Source organism: Macrobrachium nipponense, chromosome 13 (genome assembly GCF_015104395.2).
Source record: "Macrobrachium nipponense isolate FS-2020 chromosome 13, ASM1510439v2, whole genome shotgun sequence".
Lineage (NCBI taxonomy): Eukaryota > Metazoa > Arthropoda > Malacostraca > Decapoda > Palaemonidae > Macrobrachium > Macrobrachium nipponense.
In genome coordinates this window covers 30,469,984-30,487,293 of record NC_087206.1, presented here as the reverse complement: position 1 = coordinate 30,487,293, position 17,310 = coordinate 30,469,984, and the positions used below count along the sequence as shown (strand labels likewise).

General features: G+C 35.6%; 1 protein-coding gene across 1 annotated transcript in view; it reads left to right on the top strand.

Moving 5' to 3' along the window:
- The first annotated feature begins 615 nt into the window (after positions 1-615).
- The window catches only part of LOC135225285 (ATP-binding cassette sub-family C member 4-like), a 283,886-nt gene continuing 267,191 nt past the window's right edge, over positions 616-17,310 (top strand). Inside the window, exon 1 of the mRNA XM_064264615.1 lies at positions 616-883. Within this exon, the coding sequence (XP_064120685.1) occupies positions 810-883 (74 nt within the window). The 5' untranslated portion in view covers positions 616-809. The remainder of the gene's footprint in view (positions 884-17,310) is intronic.

Sequence of the window (17,310 nt, the reverse complement as noted above, 5' to 3'; positions counted from 1 at the left end):
GTAGTTTTGGAGTCAGGACTGATATATCTTGATTTTACTATAGTTAATACTGATTACTTGTGAACAGTAATTTGTCGGCTGGTCTTTCCTGAAGTTAATAATGAGGCCAGTTGACAGAACGTTTCACTTTGTCGAATTAAAAATAAATCGCGCAAACCTTATATTATTGATTTTGTTTCTTTTAAAAATAATGATTTCAAATGTTAATTACATAATTGCTCAAGTTATAACCAATTTAATTTTTTATATAATCATCAGAGCAATTCAACCGGAACGAACAATATTTGGCAAAAAAGGCATGTTCAAGGTCAGCTGTAATTAACGTATCAAGAGCGATTTTGAAATCCAATAGTAAAAATGGAATAAAATAAAATGGAAATAAACACGGAAAAAATGAATTTATAATGCACCAGAGGTTCGAGCGATCTGGAAGCAACACAAATCACACCACGGTATCAAACTTGCTAAGTAAGCCACCCTTTTACCAAACCCCTTCGAACAAAATAAAAAAAAACACATGGAAAAGAAATTCAATATCCATAAAGTGCGGTACGACAACCTATCCCCCAAGACGCTCTTCCCGGCAACGGTAGAAAACAGCTGATCGCACCAACGTAACATTAAAGGCGTCCTGGCGGTGGTGTGAAGTGAGGTTGAATGTAGTCCGGGCTAGAGCAAGTCTTGTTTTGTGAGCGCATGGGCATTTGTTGCTTAGGTGTTTCACAAGGGCAGCGTTGCTTTGATTTCCGTCAATCTCTTTTAGTGGTAGCATCGCTTAACCATCGGCTGAGAGTGGACGACAAGGGAAAATGGACCAGACGAAGAGGGATAGGCTGCCCAATCCGAGGGACACTGCAGGGAGCATTTCTAAAATGGTCTTCTGGTAAGTAAATGCCCCTTCCCGAAGTGGATGCCTTTTTCTTATCTCCAGAACTTACAGGTTTCAGAAATTGAATATCACTTGATTCGTACAGTAATTATTTGTAGTGGCCATGCTTTAGTCAGGGCTCTTGGCGGATTTTACTGTACTTTCAACGATGTCGTGAACGTTAGCGTAGTTAATGCTGCTGTTATTATCATTGATATTATTAGCCAGTAATGTGAGAGATTATTGTCTTTAATAATGTCTAACGTTAATCACTTACTAAAGGAAAGTTTGAATCTGCAAAATAACTTACCGTGTATGGGTTATTAGTATTTTCCCAACTAGACTGAATCAAACAGAACAGGATATACTAAATGATAATTTTACCGGGAGGATAGTTTGCCCTTTAGCGTTCGAATAATATATATATATATATATATATATATATATATATATATATATATATATATATAATATATGTGCGTGAGTATAAATAAATATATACTCTATATTTGTGTGTATGTACTTATAGTACATGTCACACCTACGTGATATATATATATATATATATATATATATATATATATATATATATATATATATATATATATGTGTGTGTGTGTGTGTGTGTGTGTGTGTGTGTGTGTGTTTTATTACTAAAATTACAATTAGCCTATGTATATTAGCGCAGCTGTATTTTTCAAACGGTCGACAGCTGTCATTTTTATTATTATTATTATTTTTTTTTTTGTTTAAAACAGCTTTGTTCATAAACGTAATCGTAGATTTGTACTTACATCCGAATATGATCCTTATAGCGAAGGTGCGACGGTGTGAAATTTTCGCGAAGGAAAAAGACACAATAAGGAGCTGTGACGCAAGATATACGTTTAGTAATTGAGGAGGAACGACATCTTGACATCTCGCTAAATTGTTCCAAAAAGCATTCATCATATCACAGATGATTGCTAGTCACTTTGGTTCATGTATCACCCTGCGCACATATTCATTTTTGTAACAAATATTTCTTTTACGCACGCGGATTTATGGAAGTGTAGTTTTCTGTAGATGTATTTTTATTCGTTTACGTTTTGGAATATGGTGTCGAAACCAAGACTTAAACCTTGGTCTAAACAGTGTAGACAGCCGAGTCTGGTAATTTGAGTGAACTGCCATGGAATCGACATGAATTTGCTCTCTCTCTCTCTCTCTCTCTCTCTCTCTCTCTCTCTCTCTCTCTCTCTCTCTCTCTCTCTCCGGGTAAGGAATTGGCGTAATGTGCTCTTGGTAGGTCTATAAGCTACGAGCAAATGAATGACCACTACACAAGTCGTCTGCCAGTTCATAATTTTCCCGTTTGAAAACTTTTGCGTAGTTTTTTGCGAATATTTTGGTTTTATCCCTTGTAGTTCTCATATGGAATGTTATTTTGTGTCTGATAAAATTTGACATTGGTCTCCGCCTATAAATATCAAAGGTTAATGCTTGTAATTTTAGAATTGTTCTAGATAAACGGATTTTTTTTTTTTTATTCCTGAGTAATAAAGGACTTTCCTTGGTTGTTCCTGGGACAGACGTCCTTCCGTACCGGGCCTCGTAGTCCATTTTACACATTGGCCTGTATTAGCTATAGGGCTGCTATAATCTAAACCAACCAAGCACCTTTAATTGTTTCTTGTATTTTAGGCTGGTCTGAGATGAATGATCGTATTTTGTATAAACCTTGGTATACTTAATTATTTTATACTATTTCTTTCTCATATTGAGTACGTAATATCCTCAGGTTTTATGGTTTTCCGAGTCATTTTGACGGTGCAAAACTCTATAATAAATTTCATTTCATATGTCCAGGAAAATGTTCACATTTAAGAATTTCAGTATCTCGATTATATCATTCATTCAAGAACTTAATATATAGATCCTATTAAATTTTCCCATTTAAGAATGTGAGTAGGTCTAGATGTATTCTGATTTTGAATAGCTAGCTTTATGTAAATACTGCTAATTTATATATTAATAAAATCTCATACTATAAATTAAGTATTTAATTCCCATTTATGAATGTGACGGATAGTCGTATAATTACACCACCTGCAGTCTTGCGATCTCTCAAAAATCCGTTGATACGAACGATCCACGTAGAAACGAGTTACGTAACTACGCCACGAGGGTGGCTGGGGGCAACACCTGTCGAATTCCCGATACAGCCGGCTGAAATGACAGGGGTTAAAGCACAGGTGTCACTCTGGGAAGAAGCAGTTTCCCGTTGCGTTTGAGATGTTTTTTTGAACCATCAAGTATTACTCTTGTTGATGGGTGTGTGCATATGTATGTACTGGGAGTCTGATTTCATTAAAGCCCGAAGGCATCTTAGTGCATTTATATGTTGAATTTCTATGTTAAACTGGTGTGAAAATGCTCACACTTTCACACACATATATAGGGATATACCAGGTATGTTTCATTGCATGTGTGTAATGTTTGTCTTCGTTTTAACTGTTTCTAAGCAATTATTTTTTGTGGACATATATATATTATACATAAATGTACTTGTATTTTTCTTACATATGTACATGGTTTCTTTTAATATTCTACCGGTAAACAGTGTATTCATATCGTTAGAATACGGTTGGGTTTAATAAAGTCTTTGTAGGCACATTTGTCTGTTCAGTGAGCAAGTAAAAGAAAACAATGTCATCAACGAACATTGCAACTTGGTAAAGAATAATGTTTACACTCGGAACGCCACATGGCAAGGCTAATTCCAGTGACGCAACTACCAACCGATCCGAATCGATTTTGCCGTTCAAGTGCAGTTGTTAATCCTAATACCGCTTCATTATTAATTACTTATCACTATCAGTCGGATATCCTTTATCTTTTCTAAGAATTTTGATTGCGATATGGTGAATTAGAAAAATGAGATCGTTAGAAATCAATAGTTGTGCGGTCTAGTTACCCTGTATTGTTGTACTCGCTCCTAGCTGAAACCTCTCAAAGACGCTTGGAGTTGTTGCCATGGTTACGGACGGAAAGCTGCTTTTTTTTTTAGCTTGCTTTTTTGTTTTAGTTCGCGCTTTCTCTTCTCTTTTCTTGTCTTATTTTCCCTTGCATCGTTTTATCATATTTCTTACAATCAAATATCCTCTTATCCGTCAATGGCATATTTCTCGCATTAATGTCATTCCATCGTAAATGTATGAAGAGCAATGTGATATACCGTTCCAAAGAGTAAATTGTCATACGTCAGGCAGCGGTACATGCTGGCACAAGATTAAGGACAAGACCAACCATGTGGCGCTAGTCGGTTTTGGCATTTGATATGGCATCGTATGAAGTTATATATTTTTTTTATTTTGCATTTGTAACAGATATGTTATTTCGTTTTCCTCACAGTTGTACTACAGGTTGCGCAAAAACGTCAGAATTCTCTTATTTAGTTGTTACGTAACGGAAGTGTTATTGATGTCTTTTAGAGTACTGTAGTTGTTCACACTGTGTACCACGTGCAGAGTAGACCTAACGGATACAAATGGACTATTAAACAATTACATGTTGTTTTATTCAACTCGCCTTGAAAAAAAAAAAAACTGCAGAAGGACGTGCCAGAAATTCTCTCTCGAGGCCAGGAATCTTAGTAATCTGACGTTAGGGATATGTCCTTTGATGTGAAGTTGGAGCCGCTGTATTATCGTGAAGAATTACGATGCTTTTACTTACTGCTGCTAGGAGAGAGTGAATTTTTAAAATCTCAATTTAGGTCGACGCTATATGGATTTAAACGCATTGGCTAGTTGACCTAAGCACTGAATTAGGTACTTGTTTATTGGTCTATTGTAATGAATTACTGGGGTCTGGCTAATATATATATATATATATATATATATATATATATATATATATATATAGTTATGTATATATATATATATAATATATATATATATATATATATATATATATATAATAATATATATATGAACGCGTTTCTGGCATGCGCCGCTTAACGACAATCATGGAAAATCTAACGGTGTTATTATTGTTGTTATTCCTCAAAACAAAGTAGCGTCCAGAGGAAAACAAGACGACAGTCACTGCAAAGTTCAGCATTTTTATATGTTGAATCATGAATTGATATCATTAGGCAGAAGACTCCGCAGTATCTGCTCCACAAAGCAGTTGTTCTTCCTTCGTATGAGTCTATTGATTGTCCCCCGGGCTCCCCCACCCCACTCTCCTTTTCCCAAGACTTTAAAATGAAAGAAAGCTAGGCCTAAGTTTTTTTTTTCTTTTTTCCAAGATCACACACCGTTGATTAACCATTGTATTATACTCGTATGTTTACATATGGCTATATTGTAGATATTAGTTTTGTGCTTGATTCAAGTTTCTGTGCATGCGCTTGATCAGACACATGAGGGCTGACGCTCATTGGGAGTGTTGATGCTAATCCACTGAGGTAGGTGACGCAAGCGTATTTTTTTTTTTATTTGGCAAGTAGAGCCACTGCTTCGTCTTGTGTTGAAGTATTGGGAATTATACTTTGCAGTAATGTAAGACTCTTTCGTGTCTGCCAAACCCCGTTAAGGTTCAGTTAACGTCTTGTGCGGTTTACGAAGTCAGCTACTATGAAAAATTACCCGAATAATCATTGGAATTGTCCATTATAATTCTTCTAGAGTGCAAGTTATTCCCCACGTGAAACCAATATTAAATACTGATTGTGGCTTAATATCTATGTATCAAGAACCAGCACTGGTAATATAAGGATTCATTCATTGTTGTAGTTTTCTTTCGGTTCCCAAGGGAAATTGTACTGGTGACCCTGAAATTCAAAGCCGATGTTTGGAGGTTGTCCAAGACTCTCTCTCTCTCTCTCTCTCTCTCTCTCTCTCTCTCTCTGTTTAACTACAATGCTTAATATTACTAGCCCGTTACACCCATTTCTGAAATGGAGATTGCGGTCAAACTGCTGATTAAGTTCAATAAACTTGGTCGTGAAAAAGAACTTTATTATTTAACAGCTGAAATCCATTTGGGAAATTCTTAGGAACTTCTCCAATGGATTTCGGTTGCTAAATTCCATTTCATATGTTAATTATCTTTTACATTGCTGTTACATTGAGCGTGCAGACCTTCAAGTCAGTTCGAGTGTACCAAGGTCGGAGACATGTTGCTATGGGCTTAGGCATAAACTTAAAATTTTATTGTGCTCTGATTATGCAGTAACGTATACTAAAAGCAACAGTGCGGTGTGTTTACACACATTTCTAAACACACTTACATACACAAAATTATACCATACCGTATTTGATTACTAATAAATATATATTAGTGGGTAGTTTGTATTTTAAAGAGTCTAACGATCTACCAGCTTAAGATCGTGGTTGTATGCATGCATGAATGTATGTGTATATGTTTGTGGGTAGGGGTGTTCAGTCTGTGGATAATGCGGTGCACTGTAGACATTACTTATATTTATATATACATTTATGTATATATATATATATATATATATATATATATATATATATATATATATATATATATGTGACGGTACTTACCTTTCCGTACACAGCTCTAAGGTAACGTGTGCCGTGGAGGCTGTACTTTGGGGAATTAGCAAAAAGGGTTATCGTTTTGGATGAGAAATGAAGATTGATATTTTTCTTTGCATTAAGTTTATTCTTCGCTGGGGCACTTATAAAGTTTTTCCACCTTCTGAGTTACTGGGCTTTGGACTGATAAAACTTAATTGGCACTTGTTGCAATTACGAGTCTATAGGCACGAGGGAATTTTACTGAGTATTGATTGTCACTTTCACTGTCTTTGATTGATTCGCACACCACACTTTTGCACCTGTTCTTCTTCTGGGGATTCTTCTCTCTCGCTCTCCAGCCTCTACAGTATCCTAGTACTAGTTTTATTGACTAAATTTCATGACTTTTCAGTTTTTTCTCCTTTAAAAAACGTCTGTTTACACTCGCGAGTAAAGACTGCGTTTTGGTCTAAAAATGTTTTGTATTAGCTTCGCGTAACTTTCCCGAAGACCCTGCTAGTCAGTCGTCTTGCCCTTGTCCTGCCCCACGCCAAGATTTCCGTTACTGCGAGGGAACTGAAATCTATTTATAGGGACTTAAAGATCACAGTGAATGCTTACGTCACCCTGGGCACGGGCTGGATATATATTTACCTCTCCATGTTTACGTCGTGTGTGTGCGGCGTTTTTTTTTCTCCTTAACTTAAAGAGTTCATTCTCGTTCAGCAGTGAGCTGCCATAAGATTTCTGAAAAAACAATGATAAGTGTTCTGTGTGTGTGTGTATGTGTGCTATATTTCACTTGACAATTTACTGGTCATTAATTCTATTGAGTATTTTTCAACTGCAAGGCATAGCACTTTTGTCCGTTTCTGTGTGTCTCTTTGTCTGTCTCGGTTTCATTGAACTTAATTACAGATAAAATAACGACCCTTTTATATCAACCCTCGCAGAGAAAAAGTCTGACCCGACACAAGAATAATGCAAGCGTTAAATAGTTATAGCTGGAGGACATTTGGCACCTTTCCAGAGTATTAGAACCTTGTTCGGTTTTTATTGTGTAATGGCAATCGGTCCTCCTAGTTAATGAGGACATAAAAGAAGCCCTTTCTTTTATGAGGACTTGAGGCACCTAGTAACAGAGCACTAGCTACTTGTTACTTGTGAGGACTTTGCCTCCCTTGTGTGTGAAGGGAAATAAGCTACTTTTGATGGTAATCATCGTATTGCATAAGGACGCTAGTCAGCTTACGTAGTGTAAGAATATTAGCTTCCGTGTTGTGTGAGGACATTGGCAAACTTATGCCTGATTGTTGCAAGGACATCGGCCACTTTTTTGACAAAGGATTTAATTGTTTATAGTCTTCGATCCCACCGTTATCCCTACACTAAGGGGTTAGTTCTCTGATGCGCCTTTCCTTACAAGATCAGGCATGGTTTATTATTTGGCAAAGGGTTTTTTACGACCGCATGCCCTTGCTGTCATCAACCACAGTTATTGGCGGCTAAAAAGTCCACCTGCAAGGCAGCAGTTTCCATAGATATTGGCGGTAGGCCTAGCCTTTTACTAAACAGTAAGACTGCAAGACAGCAGTTTCCATAGTTATTGGCGGTAGGCCTAGCCTTTTATTAAACAGTAAGACTGCAAGGCAGCAGTTTCCTTAGTTATTGGCGGTAGGCCTAGCCTTTTACTAAACAGTAAGACTGCAAGGCAGCAGTTTCCAGTTATTGGCGGTGGACCCAGCCTTTTACTAAAAAAAGTACGAATGCAAGGCAGCAGCTGTCCTTTTAGTCGCCTTTTACGACACGCAGGACCTACGGTGGTAGTATTCTTACGCCCCTACCACAGGATGGATTTAATTGTAGTATTCTTACGCCCCTACCACAGGATGGATTTAATAGTTTATAGTGTAGGCCTGTAAATTATTGTTTTCTCTAAGAGACTAGTCACTTCATAGACATATGGTGAAGTGTCTAACGAATAAACTGCTTCTGATTCCTCGCTGATTTCAGATCTCGCGTCTATTTATAGCCGTTGTCATCGTCGGCGATGTTGTGTTTCCTCCACATTTTAGAAGCCAAGATATAAATTAACAGGAGCGTCTCTTTTCGTTAATTATCATTTACCAGTCAACATTTTCGTGGTCATTCCATATCAGGTGATAGTCCTATCTAGTACTGCAATTCTGAAGTGGAGGAACTGCATTAAAATGAATATAGTTACGAAAATTTATTTTAATTGTCTAGTTCCTGATTATATTTTTTTGTAGTCGTGATGTTTGTTATCCCCGAACTTTTTATAATGGGGGGAGTAGGGGGTGGGCTGACGGGAAAAGGTTTCAGACGAAATAAAACTTAACTTTCCTAGAATGCCATTTCCTGACCTAACCAGACCTTACCTTCCTAGCCTCACATAGGGCGCCGTTCCCTGACCTGGCCGGGGAGCCTTTGCTGCAACCCCCCCCCCCCCCCTCCCAGTGACGCTGAACATCGGAAACAATGGACTACTCTAGAGGCCTAATCCCTTGGTTCTGCAGACCACCCGTAATGTGCAATGTTTGCAAATGATTAGCCCACCGACCCATATACTGCAATTAGTTTTGCGTGTCAAGTGAAGGGAGTAGCTTAAATTAATTGTTTTGAGTATATTAGGTCGTTTAAATTCAAATTTTTGTTTTGCTCATGAAAGCTCGGGACTTTCGTGAAAAATCTTGCGTTTAAATTTTATCGCCCCATTTGCAAGGCGAAATTCCTTTCAGGTTTGAATTAAATTTATTAAAGGGATGGTTGGATCTGAGGTCATGTTGAAATTATTGCGGCATTATTGTTAGTTTTCAGATTGATGATATAGAGAGACGAGTCAAAGAGGCATTTACCTGTAGGATACGAAAAAATACCGAGAAAGCAGAAAGAATAAAGGGAGATATACTGCGAGGAAAAATGACGAAAACAAGAAAATGAATGAAATAACATGCAAATTAATATATACAAGATAAAGTACAGGAGAAGAACAAGTCCCGAAGAACGAAGAGGATGATGCATGGCGCATAATGATAAGCGTCTGCTGTTTCTCGCCCTTAAACCGAATAGAAACAATCTAGTCCTCCAGAACAGAGAGAGAGAGAGAGAGAGGAGAAACATTATCCTTGTTCGCTTTTTCACGCAGCCTATTATGGGAGGCCCAGGACCCTTTTTTTGTTTATCTCAGGATCTTTTCAGCCTCGTGTTTAACTTAAAGAAGAAGAAGGAAAAAAAACCGAAAACCGCTTTCTCCTATCTGCACTTTAGGTGTAACAGCAACATTTTATTTTGCGCTGTCGCACTACGCTAAGTATTTAAATGTTTTTTTTATATATTTCCTGTAATGTTAAGATTTTTTATTTAGTACCAAATGTCGTAAATTAAATTATCTTTTATTCTCCTCCTCCTCCTCCTCCTCCTCCTCCTCCTCCTCCTCTCCTCCCTTCCTCCTCCCCTCCCTCCTCCTCCTCCTCCTCCTGTGTCTAAGGACGAACAGGAACACCGTTTTCAGTATTTTATTTTCCTTTTAGACTAACCAACAGTTCTTTAAAATCCATTCCTCCTCATTCATTATAGCCGAAATTCGTAAATAAAAACGGAAAAAAAATAAAAAGAGCATTTCTAACTGTATCCGTCAGTACCAAAACTACCCGAAAAGAAACTTAACCTTTTTCATTTGTTCCAGTCACAGAATAACGAGAGAGAGAGAGAGAGAGAGAGAGAGAGAAATGGTTAATGGCTCTTAACAAACGGCATATAGCCTACTGCTTTAGGTTTCTAGGTCGAGTTTCGAAATGTCCGGCTTGTTTCCAATTCTTTTCTTTTCACGTTCCTTTGGCCGCGACGGTCAATTTGCGTTGGGGCGTCGAGTTCCCTCCATTGTTTCGGGGTTGCAGTTGCAGACGCATTTCTTCAAGTCGGTGTTTGAAAGGAATGAATGTAGTTTGGAAGGTGGGGGCGGGGGGGGGGGGGGCGTGGGCGGGCGTCAATAGATGGGGAAAAAAAAAAGGCTGTTAACGTTAATTGAATGCTGGACTTGTTCAGTGATGGAGTGGGTTGATGAATACACGAGTTAATGCAAATACGCATTTCAAATGTGTGGGTTTTTGAGAACGGTCAGAATTTATGGAAGAAGGGAAGGAAAATTGGTCTCAATAAATGAAATGAGGTTTAGGAGAATTTGCTTTCAGTGAAAAAAAGTAATAAAATAAGGCGTTTGTGCAATATAGGGGTAAAAAAAGCGGTCTCAATCACACCCTTGATGTTCATCACATGTTCGTACAGGTGCAACCGTCCAGTCAGTATCAGTATGCAAAGTAAGTTTATAAAAACCATTCTCAAGGAGAATATTTTAACCATCCGGTAGTTTTTAGTGGAAAAATATTAACAGTTTGGTAATATTAACTAAAGACTTGATTATAAATGAAATTTTTTATTAAAATCCACAGTTTAGTAATATTAACTAAAGACTTGATTATAAATGAAATTTTTATTAAAGTCCCCGAACATCGTTTAATCATTTTAATTACACGATTTGATGGTGCCTTAGAGATATATGATTTGAAAATCATCTGAATACGATATACGTCATCAATATTGGTGCCAGTATCATCGCGGATAGTTTGGCCACATGAGAAAGGTTTCATACGATTTCGGTAGAATTTGGAAGTGGATTTCATAATACTAGTATAATTTTCTCTTTTAATGTATACACGTCATTTCAGATTATTTGATGCGTCCATGAGGTCTATAACCGTCTAAGTATCGCTTTTATATCTCTCTGTCATTGTGACCTGGATGTCGGCCGATAACCTTTCGTATTAGGTTCAGTGGCATTCTTAAAATGGGCCGCCTCGTCTTAGCGGACATGTTCTTGATGTTTCGTTGGAGGCGACAATCCGCCGCGGGTGGTTCGATAACCGCCTGCGTTTCGATAAGCCACGAAGAACATTCTCTTATCAGGTTCGTCATATAGAATCAGAAGGAAATGTACTTTGAAATAAGATTTAAACCGGCGTGCTTTTGTCAGCAGAATCACAGGATCCGTAGATATTACTGAGAGAGAGAGAGAGAGAGAGAGAGAGAGAGAGAGAGAGAGAGAGAGAGAGAGAAACTTTGCGTCATTTCTATAAAATACTTACAAGTCAGTGAACAAGGGGAAGGGGAACTCGCCCTTCATGGCAATCCCAGAAAGTCTACAAGAATACGGTTTGAAAAAATACTGGTTGGTAATGAGACTTGCAAGAGACTTGAGGAATTTGGGCGATGGGCAGCCGTCATTTGATTAATAGTACAAGCAAAGAGTAAACAGATTTTTTTTATCAACGCTTAAGTAGTTAATACTCATATCCTTAAAGAAAATATTCTTAGTAATCCGAAATAGCTTAACACTGACAATCTTGTGTTTTTAGGTGTGCAGTCTCCGTTGAGGCCGAGGGGTGGGGGAGTGCCGTCAGTGCACTCCCGTGGTTTACTGTAGGCATTACTGAAGGTTCTTTGCAGCGTCCCTTCGGTCCGTAGCTATATACCACCCCTTTCATTCCTTTTACTGTACCTCCGTTCATATTCTCTTCCATCTAACTTTCCACCCTCCCCTAACAATTGCTTCATTGTGCAACTGCGAGGTTTTCCTCTCGTTACGCCTTTCAAACCTTTCTATTGTTAATTTCCGTTTCAGCGCTGAATGACCTCACAGGTCCCAGCCCTTGGCCTTGGGTCCTCATTCTGTATTCTGGTCTACTCTATTCTTAGGTGTGCAACGAACCGTGGTTGCAAAAGTGGCAATTGATTGTGGTGGGAATTCGACCAGATTGACGTCATTACAGCTCTGGCGTATTTGTAATTAGTGATTTGTTGAAAATCTGTTACGGCAAGGTCTTAGAGAGTAGACCCTGGTGGACCTTGTGATACGTGAATCGACGAGAAATACAGAAATTTTTGGAAATCTCTGGGAAGGTCACGTTTTCACACGTGTTTGTTTGTTCATCAGTCTGTGAGCAAGATATTTCAGAAATTGGGCGATATTCAAAGAGATTTTATAATGGGTTTTGTGAAGGTTGATCAGGTGTTGAGATGGTTCCAGGATTATTATTATTATTATTATTATTATTATTATTATTATTATTATTATTATTATTATTATTATTATTGGAGAAAAAACAAACTACTGTTACGTAAATGTACATATAGTTTAAATTGAAAACTCTAAGGATAGCTTTCGGGAATCTAAAGCTATCCTTAAAATTTTAAATTTAAATATAAGTACATTCACATAACTGTGGATTTGTTTCTCCATTTAAAGGCTCATGAGTATTTTTTTAAAAAATAATAATTATTTTTATTATTATTATTATTATTATTAATTATTATATTATTATTATTATTATTATTATTATTATTATTTCTTCGTTCTAATGAATACCATATTCTCTGGAAGCTTGAATTTCAAACCAATGCCCTGTGCGCGTGTCCCCATATGAATAGGGGTCATCTTCTGTTTATTTATTATTATTATTATTATTATTATTATTATTATTATTATTATTATTATTATGAATAAGGAGTAAGTGATAACGGGATGGCACTATTTAGTTCTTTTTTAGCTATTCAGTCTGTGATTTGCAGTCCAGAGATGTTTTGCTTCTGCACTTGAGAGATGAAATGGTAAAAACGTAATTTATCCCCCATAAATGGCAAGGTATTACAGAGGTCATTTGCTTAGTCAAAGTGGTGCCTTCAGATGTCATGTCGGCTGAAGAAAGCTAGAACCTCATTTGATGTTTGACTGATGAGGCTAATGTGCTCTCTCTCTCTCTATGTATATATATATATATATATATATATATATAATATATTTTATATATATATATATATATATATATATATATATGATATATACATATATATGTGTGTGTGTATATATATATATATATATAATATATATATATATATATATATATGTGTGTGTGTGTGTGTGTATATATATAGTATATATATATATATATATATATATATATATATATATATATATATATATATGGCTGGTAAAAAATGTTCTGTAACAACAGAATTCCATCTAATAAAAGGAGCCCACAAAAACACCAAAATATAGAGAGAAAAATGTACTATATTTCAGAGACTGCTGTCTCCCTCTTCTACCTGAAAGAGGAGACAGCAGTCTCTGAAATATAGTACTTTTTCTCTCTATATTTTGGTGTTTTTTTTGTGGGCTCCTTTTATTAAGATATATATATATATATTATAGGTTATATATATATATATATATATTTTATTTATATATATATATATATAGATATATATATATATATATATATATTTTATATATATATATATATATATATATATATATATACGTATATATATAAACTGATTACTTGCACAGTTGTTCTTGGCATTAATACAATTAATAACATGAACCTCATTTAAACAGGATGGTATCTGATATTTTTTTGTCATAAAATCTTAGTTATATATCATCCTGTTTTAAATAAGGTCAAATATATAGTATGTATAATATATATATCATATATATAATATATATATATATATAATATATAATAATATGTGTGGTGTGTGTGTATTATTTGTTTATTTATTTATTTTATATTATCATGGCTGAACATGTACTATATACGCAGACGGAGGGTTGGAGAGAGAGAGAGAGAGAGAGAGAGAGAGAGAGAGAGAGAGAGAGAGAGAGAGAGAGAGAGAGAGAGAGAGTTCACAATGACAAGTAATCGTGGTTCCCATTCGTAATCATTTCCCTTTCGAATTGGGCATGAAACCGTGACGTGATTTGCAGCGGTTCTCAGGAGTGGATTGCGCGCGCACCTTTCACTGTTACCTTGATGCATTACCTGTATAGGTGACGGTAATTGAGCAATAGCACATTATACATTTTTGTCGCTACCTATATTTTCATTTGTAATATTTTATTTTCATGTTTTTTAATTTTTTTTATTTCATATTGATTTTTATTTTTCCGTTATTTTTGTATATTTAATTTTATTTCATGTCTTATATTTTTTTTAATGTAAATTTTTCTTACTTTTATTTAATTATGTTATTCTTTAATGTTTATTTCTTTTTTCAAGAAAAATTTGTTACAGTGATTTCATTAATATTTTAACTAATTTTTATTATTTTAAAGCGTTTTAATTTTATATTATATATATATCTATATATATATATATGTTTTGAAAACGTTAAATGTTTTAACTTTATTTTATTTCAATTTCATGAGTATTAATTCTTAACAGACATAGATACTCCTTGAAGCAAATTCTGCATTGATCTTTTGTGTTCCATTAATCTGTAGTATATGCATGTATTCTTGACGGTATGAAGTCCTCCTAGGGTCTGGACTTAACGTCTCGACCGTCTGAGTCAATGTCATGTTTTTATTGTATTAGCATATTAGTCTCTCTCTCTCATATATATATATATATATATATATATATATATATATATATATATATATATATATATATGTTATATATGTATATATATATATGTTATATATATATATATATATATATATATATATATATATATATATATATATATATATATATTTATAATTTATACATACATACATACGCGCGCACGACATATATATACATTCATACATACAATAAACATCGAATAGGAAGTTAATTACGAACTGTAATCAGCTATGTTCTTTGGCATAACCTATATCGAATTGTATGGCGTGTCCATTTGTCAGATTGTTAAATCCGTAATGGCCGAAATTGTTTACATAAATATGCAATTTCATTCTGAGTAAGTAAGAGAAGTAGGTAAGCCGAGGAAGGGAAATGATAATTTGTGGTTGTTATAAATATGCTTGTGACTGATTCTTATAATTAAACACACCTCTCCTTGACCATTTTTTTTCTTTTTCTTTTTTTTAATGAACACCTTACATTTTCTTGTCGAAGTCTTTCTTGGAATATCTCCTCTCTCTCTCTCTCTCTCTCTCTCTCTCTCTCTCTCTCTCTCTCTCTCTTCCTCTCTCTCTCTCTCTCTCTCTCCCTGTTTAAAAAATCGAGAAAATTCTCTCTCGCTCTCTCTTATTCTATTTCAACCTGTTAAAAAATCGAGAAAATTCTCTCTCTCTCTTATTCTATTTTAACTTGTTAAAAAACCGAGAAAATTCTCTTTCTCTCTCTTATTCTATTAAACTGTTAAAAAATGAGAAAATTCTCTGCTCGCTCTCTTAAAAAAATCTATTTTAAAACCTGTTAAAAAATCGAGAAAATTCTCTCTCGCTCTCTTATTCTATTTTAACCTGTTAAAAAATCGAGAAAATTCTCTCTCGCTCTCTTATTCCCTTTTTAACTGTTAAAAAATCGAGAAAATTCTCTCTCTTATTCTATTTTAACCTGTTAAAAATCGAGAAAATTCTCTCTCTCTCTCTCTTATTCTATTTTAACCTGTTAAAAATCGAGAAAATTCTCTCTTGCTCTCTTTTTTATTCTATTTTTAACCTGTTAAAAATCGAGAAAATTCTCTCTCTCTCTCTCTCTCTCTCTCTCTCTCTCTCTCTTCTCTCTCTCTCTCCGTAGTTTTATTTTTTATTTTCACCTTTATTCTTAATCGTTGTTAATGACCTCGTTACTCGCCATCTGTCTTTGGTATGACGTGAAAAAAAAGACGATCGATAAAATGGAAAATCGTTTACCTTCTGGTATACCTCTCTCTCTCTCTCTCTCTCTCTCTCTCTCTCTCTCTCTCTCTCTCGTTTTATTTTTATCCTATTTTAAACCTGAAAAAAATCAAGAAAATCTCTCAAGAGGTAAGTGAGCATATGTTGTCTCCTCGGATGGACTAATAAGTCTCCGAGCCATCCTAATCCTCGTAACTCTCTCTCTCTCTCTCTCTCTCTCTGTAGTTGTATTTTTATTTTCACCTCTATTTTTGATCGTTGTTAACGACCTCGTTACCCACCATCTGTGTTTGGTGACTTCAAGAAATAACTTCTGAGGAAAAAGCGACCTTGTGCAATGCCTTCCGTGGGAATTTCCCCACTTTGTCTCGCTTTCTGAATTCTGTTCTCGTTCTTTGCAGCGTGCCTTAGGCCCCTAGCTGCAACCCCTTTCGTTCTTACTGCAACTGCGAGGTTTTCCTACTGTTACAACTATCAACCTATTCACTGCCAGTTTCCGTTTCAGCGCTGAATGCCCTCATAGGTCCCAGCGCTTGGCTTTTGGCCTAAATTCCATATTCAATTCAACTCTTCGCGTCTGCTAAGACCTTCCCCGGAAAAAAGTGGGAAGCCGTATCTTATTCCTGTTTTTATTGTTTTATTACAGTTATTTTAAGTAAGATTATTATTTTATGTATTATTATTGTTTATGTATAAACATTTTTCATGTACGATTTATGCTTTTTTGTTTAATTTTTATGTATAGTTTTGTTTAGGAACTCAACAATAGTGCTTTCAAATTTCGTGCTTAACACTGGACTTATTACGCTTTCTGGCAACTTTATGCAACTTCGCATCAAGTAGCCAGTAATATTTCAGTAGCGTGGTAGCCTGGGAGGAGACCGACACGAGCCTGAAGATGTATGAAATGTATGAGGAAACTGTTTTCATTAATTGAACGAAACTACATGCATATATTTAAAAGCTCCCAATCATTCTTTAAGTATTGCATCCTTTAAGTATTGCATTACGGTAACCGTTGCAGTGTTCACATTTTTTTACAACTCAAGTGAATTAATGAAGTTAATTTGTGATGCGCATAGTTTTGTTTTTAGTGTTTGTTCTTTGAATAAATTAGCAAGGATGGCTAACGGCTCCACAGAGCGTGGCAATATCGTAACTTGCCCAAGTATGTCTTCCCTCACTTCTTGGAAAGCGTC